General features: G+C 43.2%; 1 protein-coding gene and 1 long non-coding RNA gene across 2 annotated transcripts in view; one reads left to right on the top strand and one right to left on the bottom strand.

Moving 5' to 3' along the window:
* LOC135093269 (protein C10-like) overlaps nucleotides 1–11129 on the top strand; it is a 58223-nt gene extending 47094 nt beyond the window's left edge. The window contains exons 3-4 of the mRNA XM_063992375.1: nucleotides 8147–8289; nucleotides 9902–11129. Coding sequence (XP_063848445.1) covers nucleotides 8147–8274 — 128 coding nt within the window. The 3' untranslated portion in view covers nucleotides 8275–8289; nucleotides 9902–11129. The remainder of the gene's footprint in view (nucleotides 1–8146; nucleotides 8290–9901) is intronic.
* Nucleotides 8197–17170, bottom strand: LOC135093274 (uncharacterized). The gene is made up of 4 exons (XR_010263283.1): nucleotides 16737–17170; nucleotides 14036–14181; nucleotides 9750–9947; nucleotides 8197–8334 (listed from the first exon to the last, which is right to left on the bottom strand). It is a non-coding gene; the product is annotated as an uncharacterized LOC135093274 (long non-coding RNA).
* Nucleotides 17171–18483: the final 1313 nt, after the last annotated feature.

Here is an 18483-nt window from a genome sequence, read left to right on the forward strand (position 1 = left end):
TTGAACCAGTAACATTGAAAAAAATAAATAAATAAATAAGCAAGAACAACAACAACAACAAAATACAGTACAGTTTTTAGAAGAAAGAGGAAAAAAGTACAAAATATAAAATGAAGATTAAGTGATATGAGAGAAAGAAACAGATCAGACCACAAAAAGAAACTGTGCACAAAACTGTGTCATGGAGGTGTCATTGCAAAGGGGGCAAAGGCTAAACCTGAGTTTCAACCAGAACCAGATCCAGTAGTCCTTTTTAGCATCATTTAATAACCCACACAGTTATTATTACTGTCATGTACGCTGGTAAGATTCACAGCTGCCTGAATCTCTGACTGCTACTGACGCTAGTTACTGTCAGTTGCTCCTTGTCAGGTAATTGCTGTTCAACTTAACCAGTCATGTGGATCAGTACCCAGGGGCCTTGTGGGTTGTATGGAGTGGATTGGAAAACAGGGCAGACATAGACTGAGGGCAAAAGAACAGTGAGATGGTTTTATCAAGCTTGTGTATGGGGGCACACAGCAGACTATCCTTCTTGTAAGAGGCCACAAAGAACATTTAGGTGTACAAATGCCACACACTCAGAGGCAGACACAAGCAAGGAGGCAGTTAAAGGAGGGGGAGGGCAGCAAGCACACATCCATCTCTAACTCTTGTCTCACAGCAACTGACTCACATCTCTGACGCTATCTGCCTTTCAGGGAGATGCTATCTTCTCATACTTTTGCCCACCAACTCCCCATTGTTTGCCACCCAGCCAAATTCCCCACACACACTCATACACTCTCACAATAACACTACATGCTTCATTTACAAAATGAATACCTGATAATACACATACATTACCTACAGTAATATCGGCCTTCCGGCCACCTACACAACACTGGCCCCTTTGTAAGGTGTGGCAGCCTCGCCACACACAGTAAGTTAAACAAGCAAAAACACAGACTTGAATAGAAATACAAAAACAAGGCAAATAAGAATGAAACAATACAGAGGGCAGGTTATATTTCTATTACATAGTCTATCAGCCAGTGAGGTTTTCTCGACTGGCGTCTTGGTCGTTTTATTTTTTTCACTTTTCTCTACGTCTTTACTCTCACTCACATCTTTACCATTATCACTGTGGCATTCCAGTGCAGCCACACCTATTCCTCCAGTGTCACTGACACAGCTATCAGTGTCATTACCAATCAGTACCAGTGTTAATATCAATATCAGTATTGCAGTCATTCTTATCACCCCAGCTGTATACTCAACCATCCTGGTATTGCCACAAGCTCTCTTCTTCTCGGGCATGTCAAGGTGGTATGTGACAGCTGATACTGCCTCCACAACCTTGTATGAGCCTTCCCAGCTTGGCTGTAGCTTCAGTGACTGACCAGACTTAGGCTGTGGATTGTGAAGCCATACCAGGTTGCCGGGGCAGTACTTCGCGATCCTGGTCTTTCCCTGGTACTGCCTCCACATGGCCTGTCCTGCTATTCCGACATGATGGCCCTCATGATGATATTCCTCCAGTCGCTGCTGCACTGCACTGACGTACTCAGTGTGGACGTCTGACAGGTTTGCCCCAGGTGGCCAGCCTATGGCAAGGTCCACCAGAAGGCGAACCTCCTAGGCAAACATCAGTCTTGTTGGTGAAAATCCAGTGGCCATGTGTTCTGCAGAGCGATAAGTCATCAGCATGAATAGAACCCACACATCCCAGTCGTGCTGATCCTCGCTGCAATATTTGGTCAGCTGATGGATGATGGTGGCATTAAACCTCTCCACCATGCTGTTGCTCTGAGATCATAAGGGTGTGGTACAAGTCTTGTGAATCCCCAGGAGCTGGCAGCACTCATGAAAACTCCGAACTCATACTCATGCCCCTGGTCCGAGTGCAGTTCCCTGGGTACACCAAACCAGTGAAGACTTGATCCACAAGGAACTATGCAGTCTCTGCCTCTTGATTTGGTAGCACACACCTCTGGCCATTAAGTAAAATAATCCATGGCCACATAGAGGTACTTGTTGCCTCTCCCTCTCTGCATGGTAAAGGGCCAGTGATGTGCTCCATAGGTGTTCTGGCCTGGTACAGCTGTAAGAAGGCATGAGTCTTATGCATGGGTCCTTTTTTCACTGCAGGCACTCGGCACGTCTTGCACCATTCCTGGACATCTTGCTGCAGTCCCCACTCAGTAGACTCATTGTTGCAGATTCTCCAGGGTGCACTTCACTCCTACATGGTCACTGGTCTTTCCCTCATGCATCTCTCTCAGCATCTCCTCTCACCAAGATACAGGAACCACAGCCAGCCAGTGTGTCTTGCCTGTGTTGCTGTAACACTCCTTCCCGGAGACTCAGTGCTTCCCATTGATCCACTAGACACTTAGTGGCGGGGGTCTCAGGGGACACAGCTTCCTTGGGTTGCCTCTCACAGCCAACTTCAAGCCACCTGATCACTGGGGACAAGCCTGGGTCCTTATGCTGATTCTGTTTCCACTTGTTGTCTGCCTCTGCTGTGTTGTAAGCCACCATAAGCTTCCTGCACTTCACTTCAGACTCACAGCAAGAGCAATGCACAGGGGCTACGACTGAGGCTATCAGTGTTTTGGATGCTGCCAGGGTGGTGCTCCATCATGTAGTTATATTGCTCAAGCTCCCCAATCCACCTGGCCAGCTGTTCTTCAGGTTCCTTCAGTGTTTCCAACCATCATAGAGCAGCATGGTCTGTACAGATGGTGAAGCATCAGCCAACTCCTTTTGTGTAACACAATAATTTCTCTCAGGCTTGCTGAACTTTGCGCTATAATATGCCCCCACATGCTCCTTTCCGTTGCGGAGCTGAGACAGGACAGTTCCCACACCCTCCTGGCTCACATCAGTGTCGAGAATATACAGGAGTTCAGGATGAGGATATAGCAACACTGGTGACTGCACCAAGGCTTGCTTCAGTGCCCTGAAAACTTGCTGGCAGTCTTTGTCCCACACATACTGCACTCCTTTCCGGTCAGGCTGTGAAGAGGGGCAGTGACGGTGCAAATCCTGGCATAAAGCACCTGTAGTAAGTACACAGGCCCAGGAAACTCAGCAGCTCTGAGACAGTCCTGGGTAATGGCCAGCCCTCCACTGCTGTTACCTTGAGCAGGTCAGTCTTTACTCCCTGCACCTTAATCTTGAACAATGTGCACTTCTTTGGGCTGAGTTCCAGGCCAGCAGTTCTCAAACAACGAAACACCTCAGTCAGCTGTACCAGCTCCTCCTCAAAGATGTCTTCAAACACTAGCATGTCGTTGAGATACACTAATGCTGCCTTCTGCTGCATGCCTTCCAACACATGCTCCATTAGCCACTCAAAACAACCAGGAGCATTACACAACCCAAACAGCATACCATTGAAATGTCACAGTCCCTGACCAAAGGAGAAGGCTATTTTCTCCTTATCTTTCTAGCACCATTTCAGCCTGGTGATATTCAGGGTTGAGAACCACTGAACTTCACTGAGTACATCTAGAGTGTCATCAATTCTGGGCAGTAGGTAAGCATCAGTGACAGTGACGGCATTCAGGGTGCGGTAATCTACACAGAATGTCTTGCTTCTGTCTTTCTTTTCACCAGCACCTCAGACGAGCACAAACTACTTGAACACTCTATCACTCCTGCTGCTTCCATTTCTTGGACTGCCCACTGCACTTCTTCCCATTTTACTGGAGGAACTTGACGAGGTGTCTACTTAATAGGAGGACTGTCACAAGTATAAATGCTGAACAAGCGAGGTGTGTGCAAAATTCATTGTTCCACTGCTAAACACATCAGTGTACTGGGCAAGCAACTTCCTCACTTTATCTGCCTGGTCAACCACCAACTGTTTTGTGCTTCTCTCCACTAAATCCTCAAAATACTCAGGCAAGCCCTCTTTCTCATGGTCAGATTCTTCTTTTGCCTCCTCCTATGCGTCCAGTTCATGTTGTGTCAAGGCAGCGGTGGCCATGGTGGTGGTGGTGGTGCCAGCATCTGTGGTAACAACAGTAGTGCAAGCCAACTTCTTCCAGAACTGAGGGGACCAGAACCACTTGCTTCCTTCTGTCACTGGTTAGTCTCGTGTGTCGCTGGGATGTGGCTGCATATGACTTATAGCCTTTGGGCTCCTGCTTTTTCCAGTGGAGCATGTCCTCCAGGATTCAGGAGCACCTCATGACCCCTCAATGACATCCTTTCACTGTGGAGGTCCACACACACCTCCACATGGCTCAGTCCAGCCACAACAAGCATGAATCTTGCATTGTAGCCACATATACAGGCAGACGCTCAGTCACTGTTCCCACCGTCAGATTCACCCACATTTGCCCTCTCATGAGCACACAGTTCACAGTGAATCCACAAAGTTGCTATCCTGCACTGTTTAACACCATGAGCTGGTAATAGATCTTTGCTAATGAAAGTTTTCTCAGCTTCTTTGTCCACCACTACATCCATCAGGCATCCATTGATGCTTCCTGCCGCTGTTATGGCCACAGATGCTGCTGCCTGATGACACCCTACCTGCTCCAGGGTGTCTGGGCTCTCTGCTGGGTGGCTGGCCCCGCTCCCAGCTGGGCCATGTTTCTCATCACCACCTGCTTGGGTTGCCAGCACTCCTTGGTGGCATGCCCTCTTTCTCCACAGATCCAGCAGCATGGCCTGAATGCAGGATGGTGGTGATCCTCCATGGAGTGGGAATGGCATTGGCATGCCCCATTTGGCCACAATTAAAGCAAGCTCTTTTAAAGGCACTGGGGCTTTCTCACTTGCTCAGCTGGGATGAGGAGCAGCCAGCTTATGCTCACCTTGCTCTCACATAGTGAGGCTGGCCTGTCATTTCAGTGGCATGGCATGGCATGGCATGTGTAGAAGGGGCTTGGTGCGGTGATGGCAATCATGAGGGATGCCTTGAATTCAGTGGCATGTACCAAGGCTTCTTGCATGTTCCTTGGTGCTGCTTGCTTCACGTAAACCTACAGCTGGTGGTCGCAAAGGGCATCCACGAAACAGTCTCGGGCTAACATGTCAACAATGTCCTCTGCCACCATAGGATAAGCCCCTCTCACCAGCGCTTCCATGTCCTGTGCCAGCAAGGGTAGAGGTTTGTCCTTTCTCCACCTCCTGGTTTTCAGCTAAGCACAATACACCTCGGGCTGCTGCTGACACCCAAATGGATGCTGCAGGGCCCCACCATGCTGGAATATGACTACAGCTGTGCAGCAGTTAACTTCTCCAACACCTTCACTACCACTCCCTTCAGGCCTGTCACCAGCTGATAAGCCTTCCCAGCATCTGACCAGCCCTGTCTGGATGCTACCACCTCGAATTGTACCTGGTAGGCATTCCAGGACACCTTACTGTCATACTCGGTGAGTTTCTTCTCTGCCAAAGCTGTTCTTGGCACTGGGAGGAATCTCGAGTGTAGATCACAGCTGTATGCCATGCTGGGAAGTGGTAAAGACCCAGGTGGGGACGCTGGAAGATATGGCACACTTCCTTCACTCACCACTTGGCTGCTCCATACCAGGAGAGATGCAGCTTTTGGCATGAAGAACTGAGGGGCATCATGTGAGTCTGCATGGATGAGTTTTTGGTGCATTTTCTGCACTTGGCGCCAAAGCTGCTGTTGTGCTCTTCAGTGTTGCCACTTTGGTGAAGCACTCCCACACATCTCACCACAGTTTCCTGCCAGTGTTACCACGTATCCTGTGCCCCTTGTATCTTTTCCTCCACCTCCTTGACTTCTTCCTCAATTTCTTCCTTCACACAGGTACACACCTTGTTCATGTATGTATTCACCCATGTCTCCAAGGCCTCCATTTCTCCCTTCACAGCTGCCTTGATGTTCTCTGTCATGTTGCCTCATCTTCTCCTTATTGCGCTCTTCTCATCTCTTGCTGTGTTGCCATATCCTTGTCTTCTGTCGCCATATTTTTAATTTTTGCCACCATCTTGGTCATCCAGTTCAAAAACATCAGCATTTGTGCCAGTAGATGTGTATGGTAGGTCTGCTGTCACCTGGCTCTCCAGGCAGCAGCACTGCTTCACTCTACTGCAGTTCATCTTCCACTCTCACCATTTCCTGCCTTGCCAGTGCCTTATTCTCCATCTTTCCTGAACTGGCAAGGATCTGGACACTTGTTTAACACTTATTTTAGCCACAAGTCTGTTTTTATTACTCTGTACACCAGCTGTTATGTATGCCAGTAGGACTCAGACCTGCCCAACTCTCTAGCTGCTACTGATGCTAGTCACACTCTGTCAGTCACTCCTTGTCAGGTTATCAATGTTCAACTTACCCCCTCACATGGGTCAGTGTCCAGAGGCCTTGTGGGTTGTATGGAGCTCATCTTGGAAACAGGGCAGACAAAGATGGGAGCAAAACAGTCAAACGGTTTTATTAAACTTGTCTGTGGGGGCACACAGAAGACTATCCTTCTCGTATGAGGCCATAAAGAACATTTAGTCAGGTGTACAAACACCACACCCTCTCAGGGGCAGACACAAGTGAGGAGGCAGGTAATGATCAGAGGAGGAGGGGTGCACGACCATCTCTAACTCGTCTTACAGCATCAGACAAAAGTCCACAGGCCGTGTCCCTGATGTTACCTGCCTTGCAGGGTGATGCTAGCTTCTGCCACTTTTGCCCACCAACTCCACACTCATACACTCTCACAGTAAAGGCCCGTCCACACGGCGGGCAAATGCACGGCGGGCAGACACTGTTACCAATTTTGTGTGTGGATGGCAGTCACGAGTGTAGACGACGTCATAGACGAGAAAACCACGGGCAAACCATCGAAGTGCCCGTGCCTGTGTCCGTTGTTGAGACACTGAATAGGCTTGAGACTAGGAATCACGTTGCCAGATACACGATGTTACAAGTCAACACCGTGCCCTCCGTCGGTATCTGTATCAATTGTCGACTAGATGGAGTGACTCATTGTCTATCCAGTATGGAGAAGTGGACAAGGGAAGCAACCCAGCATTTAATAGATTTATACAGAGAGGAACTGTGTCTGTGGAATGTGAAGACTGTGGAGTATAGAAATAGAGACAGAGAGGCCACAACACTGCAGAAAATAGCAGAACACATGAACAATGGTGGTTGGTCTTTGCTGAAGAAGTGGGAAAGAAGATCGATACACTGCGAAACCAGTATCGACGAGAACAGAGGCATTTCCTACAATCAGTCGTTTAGCTTCAACTGTCCAGCTACGATTTTTACGTCCCATGTTGTCGTACCGAACACCCCACTGGTTGACGTTGCCCGGTACAGCTCTGACTGCCCTCTGCCCGCCGTCTGACCCAAGTCATACGTTCGCCTGCCTGTGCCTGCTGGCTGCCTTAATTGGACAGTCTGATCTGGTAACACTGTTTCAATGCGAGAGAATTACGGGCAAATCAGAGTGCCCGCCATACAGTTGCCTGTTGTGTGGACGGGCCTTAACACTACATGCCTCATTTACAAAGTAAATATTTGATAATATACACATAGTAATATTGGCCTTCCAGCCACCTATGCAACATTACTGTATAGGTTATGCAAAGTGATCTGGTTTGATACCCAAAAAATTTTGCAGAATCCCCTCTAATCCCCTCTTAATGCAATTATTTTTCTAAATTGATGATTTTGTTACCTTGCTGACTTACATGGAATTTTCACTTCTTGAATACTGACTTATGGAGGTTTCAGCCTATTCTTTAAAGCTCCTTTGATACCCATGGATATTTCTTTCCTCTCTGATAAATCATGCAAGTGATCCAGTGACTACCTCCCTTCAATTTCCCTATTTAATTATTTTCTTAAAAATTACAAAAAAAAATTACATTTATGACACCAAAATGGGTCACATGATAATCTTACATCCATTAAGACAAATTTCTACACTGAACATTCAAAAATATTGCTTCACCTGCATATACATTATTAACAAAATTCAAATTGCTATAACATATAAAAATTGCAGTAATATCTAGCTGTAAGTCTTTCCATTCATCTATCAAATACCTAGTAATCATGTATCACTATTGACAATGTCTCTATTCATCTCCTCTGTATACACAAACATCATAAGTGCATTTCATATTGAAATAAACTTTTAAGTTGTTTTTCTTGAATTTAACTTTTCTCTTGCAGGAGCAATCCAATTTGAACATGTCATGAAGAGTCTTGAACAGGATGATCCTGAGGTTGCAAGACTTCATGCCCAAGTTAGGTCCTATTTTTTGCCAGCAGTGGTCATACCTCCATCAGGGCATCCCTGAGCTTCGTAAAACCAGGTATGTATTTTATTTATGTGTTGTTCATGTCCCTGCCAACTTGAGCTGCTGAAAAAAAATAAAATGCCTTAATATTCTCTTGTGGATAATAAAGGAGTGGTGTGGTTTGGGATGGATGGGAAAAGAAGGATGTCCACTCCTTATGTCCCCAACAGTTTGTAAAGGCATAGAGGCAATAAGGGTGGAGAGGATCAAGGGTAGTTAGGTATATGTGGATCAGTGTGGATCAATCTGTAAATGGAACAAATGGAAAGGGAAGGCAGATGTAGTGTGTGTAAAAAAAAAAAATAAATAAATAAATAAATAAATAAATAAATCCTGCACTAATTTGAGTAGTTTAAGTAAGGCCTTTAAAGTTGTACAGTGAAAAACTTAAAGAAGTTGAGGATTAACACAGAAGTGGCACTAGAAGTACAAAATTACAAAAAACTTGGCTTCACTTATTCTGAAATAAATGATGTGACATGTAAAAGATTATTTCAGTCAGGCAGTGACACAACATAAAGATTTTAGGTGGGTTTGTATCTTTGCTCAGGAAACACAGACAACATCTTTGCTCAGAAGATGCATAGGAACTTCTTTCACTTTCTTTTTCTTTTCTTTTTTTTCAGTACTCATAGATTGATTACAAATTACCTTTTATAATACAGAAACTCTGAAACATGCAAAATATATTTATTTAGATCACACTATGAGACACATGCCCACAATTTAGTTATCTAGACAAGTGATAAATAGAACCAATTTGGCCACAAATGATGATCAATGGTTGAGCAAAATTTGCTTGTCAGGTCACTATTATACTCTTCAGATTTTTTTTTTTTTTTTTCTGGAGCAAGTTTCTGACATTTCACCTTATGTGGTTGTAAAATCTTGACCAGTATGCTTTGAATTTGCTTTCTCCTTGGAATGAACCATTATGTCTGTAGTAAATGCAATCAGGACATATTGATAGTTCATGTCCCCTTCTTGTCAGTGCCATGGATAAAGCAACACATTTATTGTGCTGCAGTCTCAATGTTATCACAACATTGACAACGTCTTTTTAATTATTCATTGTGTGATAAAAGGATGCTACAATATCAGTAAATTTGCATTTATTTTTGGTTGAGTTTCCCTCAATACATTTTGGAAAGCTTCAACTTTATTATGAAACAAACTGTCTCTTAGTGTTATGTTTGAGAACATGTAAGGTATAAATAAGTGTCTTAATGCTACCAGATATCTCCCTACCATCTCTGCTCTTCTCTATGCTAGAACTTACCTCCAGACCATCACCATCCCCTCCCTTCCCTTGTCCTTATCAAAATACATGAAGACATTGTGGACAATATTCTTGTCTTAGCTGATCTACGTAGAGTAGGTGTATGCCTGGGGGATGGCATGACCTCCCCCTCCCAAGTGTATGAGTACAGTTGGGAAGCAGATGCCGCCTAATGATATATTCTGATCACACTCACCTTACTTCCACTTTCCTTCCATCAATAACTTGATACTGCTTTTCAACAAATGTTGTACTTCTGGAAGGGACTTTTCAACAAATGTAGTACTACTTTTCAACAAATGTAGTACTTCTGGAAGGGACTGACATTTTTTTTCTTTCTTTCAACAGCATCATAGGAACCACACTGCTGTTTATCAGTACACAAAAGGATTTTCTGGAAAAAAAAAACTGACATTAATCTGGACCAAGCTGCAAGAGACAGATAACAAAAGATGTCTTGAGTGGAGCCTTTACTTAATAATTCATGACAATACAGGTTGGCCCAAGAGTAGCTGACACTTACTGAAGAGTTTTATCAACTTGCTGCTTTTTAGGATCACATCAGTAATGGTCATAGTTTGAATATGTAGTTCTGAGGACATTCAGAGAAAAATACCTGCAAAACTAAAATAGTGAAACAACCACTACATCCACTCATGGTTTTATAGCAATTTTCTCAATTTTTGACAGTCTGATCTTTCAATATACCTCCTACAAACTGACAAAGATATGAATGCGTGCTGTTGGAAATATTCAGTAATGCAAAAACTCAATATGATTAATGAAAGTTAAATTATGGGATGCTACATTAAGATTGAACGCATTTCAGAAAGTTTCTTCTGTTTCTCAACATCTACTTTTCTTATTATGTCAGGACCACTGTGTTGTATGGCATCAGGCAGCTGTAATATAATAGCTGTTGTTCTGTACAGATATGACAGTTTATATAGTGAATAAGATATGTCTCCTCACTTAGTCTATTAATTTTTTTATATAAATGTTATATCTCTAGTCCTGTCTTGTTCAAAGCTTTTCCTCTTTTGCATTCTCTACAGTAAACTGTAGATTCCCAAGATATGTGAAAATTATCATCAATTTCAAATACAAATATATAATCTTGCAATTTTAATTAACTGTTAGTCATCACTTCTATTCTGTGTACTTGAGGCAATCATCCAGGCAATATAGTACCTTCTCAGGAGTCAGGAAAAGCAGGTGGCAGCAAAGACAATGATGAATGAATATTTTATCAGAAGTATCTGTCATCTTGAGGGAGTGTGGCATGGGTGGAGGCTGGGATGAGAAAGGCCACTGAATGCTACACAATATATCTATCCTGATAAATTACAGCAAACATTCTGTAACAAAACAACTTGAATGCAAGAAAGGTGTATCCATGGAGTGCCTTATTCAAGATTATGATGTGGGAACTACTGCTGCATATCACTGAAGCTTAACAAGGACTGTGATGATCAGAAACTACTGAAAAATAAAAAAAAAATATAGCACAGGACAAAACATGAAAGAACACAACCGAGTACTGACTGCCACTTGGAAATAAAAAAGTTATGAATAATTTCATGATTTACTTTCACCTCTAGAAAGACAACATAAAAATATCCATCATTCTGAGAGAGAGAGAGAGAGAGAGAGAGAGAGAGAGAGAGAGAGAGAGAGAGAGAGAGAGAGAGAGAGAGAGAGAGAGAGAGAGAGAGAGAGAGAGAGAGAGAGAGAGAGATGCACCCACACACACACACACACATATATATATATATATATATATATATATATATATATATATATATATATATATATATATATATATATATATATATATATATATATATGCACAATCATCTCTGCAGGGAAGTATCAATCCACTGTAATCTGATCCTAACACAAAGGTGTGAAGGGCATGTAGAAGAGGTTGCTACTATGGCAAATCCGGTGTGACAGTGCTTCTAATGTGGCAAATGATGCAACACCACTGCGAATCTGTTGTGACAGTGGTGCAACAGTGCTGCAACACTGCTGCAAACATGCTGCAACTCCCAGACCTGGTAACTCTGCTGCGAATGGTTTGAACATTGCCAGTTGTCATCGTCTGGCAAACACGCTGCGACTCAACCTGCTTTGGCAACTCTGCTGCAAGCCTGTTGCAAACATATGGCAACTCTACTGTGAACACGCAGCAACTCCACAGCGAATAAGTCACAGTGGAGTTGCAACATGTTCGCCATCCAAATTAGCCAGTGTGTGAACAAGGTTTAAGAGTGAACTCTTTCAGGAAGTCTTTAATATCTACACATCTGTTGAGTACATCAGGCATAGTGTTCAGAAAAAAGTCTATATACTGTGTCTTTATTGAGTGCAAAATTCCTTGGTCACAAGGCAGTATTAAAGATGTCACATGGGGGGGAATATAAATGCAAAAAACTTTGTTTTTCACGTGCAGTTCAGCTTTCCTACAATGAGCTCGTGCAGATGATATGAAATGGTTACTGAACCAATCAGTAAACATTTCTTTGGTTACCCTTGCTTTCTTATTTGCATAATAATGCACAAGTAAATTTGTTACACCTTTAAAAGACTTTGGATATCAGGTTTTTCCAAGCTCTGCCAATATGTGTGTGCATGCAACATTTGCACGCCCAAGAAGACACCCTGTCTTTAGTATACTTGAAACCTGATGGTGCGCTTTCATCAGCTGTTGTTAATGTTTTCTAGGGACATAGTGCCAGTTGAGAACTGTTTCATCAGCATTGTATATCTGCTCAGGACTAAGGTTTTCATCAGACATCATCTTGGCAAATTCATCAATGTAACATTCAGCTGGATCATAATCAGCAAAGGCTTTTTCACCAAAGATTAAGTATTTTATACCATGACGCCGCTTTATTTTCGGCACCCAACCTTCTGAATATTAACACTCCCCTTCAATGGTCAGTTCTCTATGGTATTCTCTAGCTTGTTTTATTATTAACAAACCAGTGAGTGGCATGTGTCACTTCTTTGTTGTCAAACCCATTCCATCAGCACACAGTCAATATCTTTGTTTTTTTGTCCTATGCAGGGTTTTCTTATTTTCCATTAGTTTCTGGTTATCACTGTCACTGTAAACTTCAACATCTGGTGGTAGTTCCCATGCCATAATCTTCAGTATGACAGATATACTATAATCAAGTTTCACCAATAACTCTACTTTTTGTGTTGTATAATAACTTTAACTAATTTTCCAAATATCTAAAGTATAGGTTACTAATCTATCATCTAAAATTCTGAGGGCTGAAGAGCCTTGAAAACCAAGCATTTATTCCATGGTCCCATCTGCTCACCAAAATTATTTTTCAATATTAAAAAATATTTCCACATACATACCTGTCTCATATATTAGGAAAAGGGTCCATCTACCTATTTTTCAAGATTGAAAGAGCAAAATTTAAGCCTAAAGGGAAAGAATACTAGACTAGGATAGAGAGTGCAGTGTGCATGGTTACGGTGCACCCCTGTTCCCCCCTAATACCCCCTGCCAGAGCACCCTCTCAGCTAGGACACATCATTACTTTTCAGGACTCAAGATATGTGGAGGGGTAGAAGGGTGGGTTTGAATTACATGAGACAGATAAATACAGTATGTGAAAATATTTTTTAAGATTGAAAAATAATTTGTCACATCAACCTGTCTCGTATGCTTGTAACTAGGACAGACTTCCACATGGCCAGGAGGGGGGGGGGGGGGCATGTTTAGTTGACCGTATCCATAGAAGCCTGTAAAAACCAGAGATGAATAACAATCACAAGGGTTATGCAAGTCTCTCATACTGCAGGTACGAGGAACTTCACAGAGGGCACTGTGTGGCCAGGTTGCAGAGAATGTGTGCTGCCATTTACTCCATGAACTCTGGTATATACTATCATATACAAGGACAACCACATATACCCAACTAGGTGAAGCGGTCAAAAAATTTGACCAGAGAGAGTTAGGCTACTACTTTGCCTCTTGTGACTACCAGGTCTAACGAGAAATAATCTCCATCAACCTCTTTGACATCTTTCTGATAATGGTTAGTGAAAACTGAGGGTGTCTTTCAGGAGGCTGCTTCAAAAACTGCAGTCATTGATTTATTTTGCCACATGCTGAGGGTCATAGTGTTACCTCTAATATCATGTGCCCATACCCTCAAGAGTAGAAAATTATCTTCACCTAAATTCTGATGAGCTCATATGATGGTCTCTCTCTCAGAAGGCAGGACAGAGAGTTCTTATTCAGGGGCTTGGACCTGTCTTTAGGAGAGAGAAAAAGCTTCCTGGTTTTGGGTACTAACTCCTTAGTCCTCTCCCTAAAAATCTTAAGTGCCTTCACTGGGCATAGCAGGTGGTTGTTGACAGCAACACACCAGTTCCCTTGCTTTTTAGGAATGAGTAACAAAGGGACATTATGAGGGGAACAGGCAGGTTCAATAACATCCTGATGCAACATACCTTGTACAGCTTCATCAAGCAAACTTGTTGGCTGTGTGGCACCCTATAACTGGGGATGTAAGATGGCTTGGACCCAGGCATTGGGTGAAGAGAGTAGGTGATGACATCTGTGTGGCCCAAAAGTTCATCAGGGAGAGATGATATTCCTGAAAGAATTGAGGAGAGTGAGTAATTGTGGTCAAGATTCTGGGAAATCAAGAACAGATTTGTGATCTTTCATGATAGGTGGGAGAGAAAATATGTTATGGCTGTCAGATGCAGATATATTATTGATAGAGGAAGAAGTTTAAATCATCCAAGGTGTCAACTTTCTCAGAGTAAGGCTAGGCTTCAAGTAGCACACCTGCTTTGAGCTTGACAGGTCTAGATTTGACATTTTTCACCCCCATTTTGCAGAATCCATTTTCATCAATGGTGGTAAGATCAGATTCTAACTCAACACCTTTACATGGAGATTGTTGTACATATCAGAGGATATCAGTGCCTGATATAGAAGATTTAACCTTATCAGTTACTCTTTGTTATGTGGTTACAAGAAGTTACACTGTGGTCAGACAAGGAAGATGGTTAAGAGTGAGGCTGTGAGACAGGTAAACTAGATGATGTAACATGAGAATCCAGTGTGTAGAATGGTCGCTAGGAGAAGGAAGAGTCGTGACAGACGTAACCACACCAGCAAGAGAAGGGTTATCATAGGGAAGAACTCTCCTTGAATAATTTCATTGATACCAGGGAATAAGCTGATGTCATACATGCATATGGTGTTGAAAGACAATTTTCCCAGATATACCATTTAGATTAATGTCAGGAGGTAATGCTGTGATATGATTCTGAGAAGAGGAAGAGTCTCCTAAATACATCCAATTTGATGAGATTAACAGCAGCACTCATGTCAAAGAAAGCTTTGTAAGAATCAGAGTGACATGTAAAATCTGTGACAATGCTATTAAGTAATCCAGCATACCTAATATTGACTGAAAGAAGTGCTGAGTTAGGATGATGGATGAAGCATATCTTGCACTTTGTATGCTGTTTAGGTACATAAGAAGATTGATGATGATGTTATGATGATTGGTCAGAGAATGCCACTTGACATTTCCCGACAATGATTGTTGAGCAGCCCGAGACTGTGCATGATAATGCCTGCAGCAAGGAATGACCTACCCTTTTGTGGGAGGAACAGAATGCATCAGGGTTGAATGAGTGCCTACATGAACTATCAAGAACAACCCTACACTGCACAAAAACATGACCAGATAGATTGTAACGCAAACAGGTGACACTTCTGGAGCTCAATTTCGATCTAGCATTTATATCTACGTGAAGAAAGATCATGTCTAGCATAAAAACGTCCACAAGAAGGTGGAAGAAGGACGAGGCAGCAGGTGAGGAGCTGAGATGGAAGAGTCACATGAGAGAGTGTCAAGTATCTGGACAGGCTCTGAGCTAGGAAGAGGATGCTTATCAGATATTACTTTGCAGACATCATATATGTAATCTGTTTTGTTGAATTCAATGTCACTTGCAACCTGGAAATTGAGAGCATCAAGGAAGGTGGTGAACAAGAGATGAGCTATGAGTCTCTTTAACTTCTCCTTTGACAATGAGTCACCAGTAAACCAATTTGAATCTTGGAGTTGAGTGATCAATCCCGAGCTCAGAGAGGAAACAATGTTTTCTGCCTTGTAAAGATTAGTGTGAGCAGACATGCTGTGTGATAGATTTTGAGTTTGAGGAGAGAATGGGTGGCTCCAAGCTTTGAATGACTCTGGAAATTATTTCTGAGCTGAGTGGTAAAGTCAGCAAAGGCAGTGAGAGAAGCAAATTTATGTGATTTTACCAGAAGAGATTTTGAGTTTGAGGAGAGAATGGGTGGCTCCAAGCTTTGAATTACTCTGGAAATTATTTTTGAGCCGAGTGGTAAAATCAGCAAAGGCAGTGAGAGAAGCAAATTGATATGATTTTACCAGAAGACCGGTGAGACTCGAGAGCTCGTGACGCACCTTCTTCTTCATACGACCTTAATCCCACTGTATTGCAGGGTCAGCCGCTCGAGTTACATAACTCGAGATTCATTATTTATGTTTGGTCTTGTTTTTGACGCTCGGTTGACTAGACCTGTCAGCAACACACCCCATTTAACCGGGCTTGTGACCGGCACTGAGTTGGGCTGGCTTGCCCCCCCCCCCCCCAGTGGCTTCGGGAGCTCATGACACATGAGATTTCAAAATGGAAAATTTCTCAGATATGGCAGAACGTCTAGTGCATCCTCCTCTATTCTTTGAATAAACTGATGAACAGTTTCTATGCCAGCTCCAGAAAAGTTAGGAAGTTGATAAGACTCATGGATGAATGTTATATGAAGTGTGGTTGTGCTGTTAGCAGACATTGTGTCAGATAGGGATGAAGGTGGCAGAACAGAATGTGATCTTGTTTTCAAACAAGAAAGAGCTGTGAACCTCACAGTATAAGCAATAAATAAGATACACAGAAATATTAAAACTCGCACAGAATCACACACAATATGATAAACACAGAATAACAATAAATAATAATGAAGGGCAGAAGGGAACAATACATACATTAATATACAGACTGACAGACAGATAGGTAGATGAACAGAAAGACAGACACAACTTAACACCAGAAGAAGAAAGACTGGAGAAAACAAGGAATAATCAGAATTGGAATGCATACTTACGTTTTGGTGTGATGTCACAACCTGATGACTGGGAAGACCACAGTTGGAAGGACTCAGGGTGGAGACAGGGAGAGATCTCCTTGGGCAGGAACTGGCAGGGAGGCAGATGTCAGTGGAGCAAGTGAGACAGCGGTGAGAGCGGTAGCAGTGAATGGGTGGCAATTGTCTGGGAAGATGACCAGACAATGGCCCAAGCAGAGAGCTCAATGAGGTGTGAACGTAAGTACCCAGATGGGAGAGGTTGGTGGGTGGGATGGGTCGGGAAGGAGCCAAAGGGCACCCACACCTCAGAATGAAGCAGGGCGGCGCAGAATAGGAACGGGCATGATGAGCAGGTGCGGCAGTGGTGACGAGTGTGGCCACGGGGAGATAAGGCCGATGAGACAGGAATGGCGCGTGGTTGACAGGCGCAGGCGGTAGAAGAGGTGGCGACTAAGGCAAGTGTTGTCCTGATGAGCGGGAAACGGTACAGCTGCGGCGATGTGGGTGGCTGTGCTGGGTTAGAGTGGCGGCGCAGACGGGAGCAGAGGTGGCTGCAGCAGAGCAGGGTGCCTGTGAAGTGAGCTGGCCCAGGATTTAAACATGGTGAGGGACAGGCAGGATCGGATTGCAGATGGAAACCCGATTCCGTCTTGAATAAGATGACGCCTTGCAATTTGCTTACGAAAGTGGCGTGATATGCATGTCTCTGAGAGTGTACTGATTATGAGAGTTTAGAGGTTTGTGTATTTCTTGATCACACAAAACACACCATACCACTTTGTTCTCAACGTTTGTCACCTCTGTAGCAGTGTTTCGATTGTATCTGGATGTATTTGGATACCGTTGGCGACCACTTGTATTGGATTTGGATCCACTGTACTAGATAGATTTCACAGCCACTTGTTCACTGGTTGATAGACTTAATGGGTGGCTGGAGATGATAGCAGCACAGGTAATGGTGACTAGTTGATACTCTGATAAAGATATATTGGCAAAGTTAAGTTGTAATTGGAGGTTCGTGGTTATCTGTTGATCTTGTGCTTAGATTTGTGCGAGTTAAGGTAACACAACAGGCAGATGTACTTTCTTTGATTTAATGATGAACACATGTACACACATGATATCGAGACATTGAGAAGTAATGGATGTGACAACTCTCTCTTTCTGATCTGAACTGATTGACCTCTCTATGAACTGAAGTGTCTTGGAACTCTCTGATCTGAACTGAACTCTAGCATACAAGCCCTTTTGTGAAACTATCCAGATCACGGTTGGAAGAAGTTGACCAATAGAGAAAGGAAATTAGACCAATCTTATGGCTGGAAATGGAATATTTGGGCCAATCATGAGGCGACTTTAAACTGACCAATGACCTGGGAGGAAGGCAATGCAGGTGTTCTCTAGAGACACCCAGGGAGGAATGTAGGAAGGTACGAACTCCCTTGAGACCGAGAAGGGAGGAAAGCAAGTTTAGAAATAGATTAGACTGGCCACGTGAGGACAGTGAGCACATGGAATATAATGAACAATTAAATGTATATGTGCGAGTATGATGATAATGATACACCCACGTTCAGTCAGTGTTTATTCAGGGCTCCGGCATGCCAGGAGGAAAGACACATATGTTTGAGGTAGAGCAAGACAAGAAGACTAAGGGAGGATATATGGTTAATAGGACCTTTAAGTAAACATTATTTACGTATTTAAAGCAGTAAGCCCCTGCTGATATAATTAACCTAGGAGTCAGCAGGAACTTGCCTGTTGT

Source organism: Scylla paramamosain, chromosome 3, assembly GCF_035594125.1.
Source record: "Scylla paramamosain isolate STU-SP2022 chromosome 3, ASM3559412v1, whole genome shotgun sequence".
In the NCBI taxonomy this organism is placed as follows: domain Eukaryota; kingdom Metazoa; phylum Arthropoda; class Malacostraca; order Decapoda; family Portunidae; genus Scylla; species Scylla paramamosain.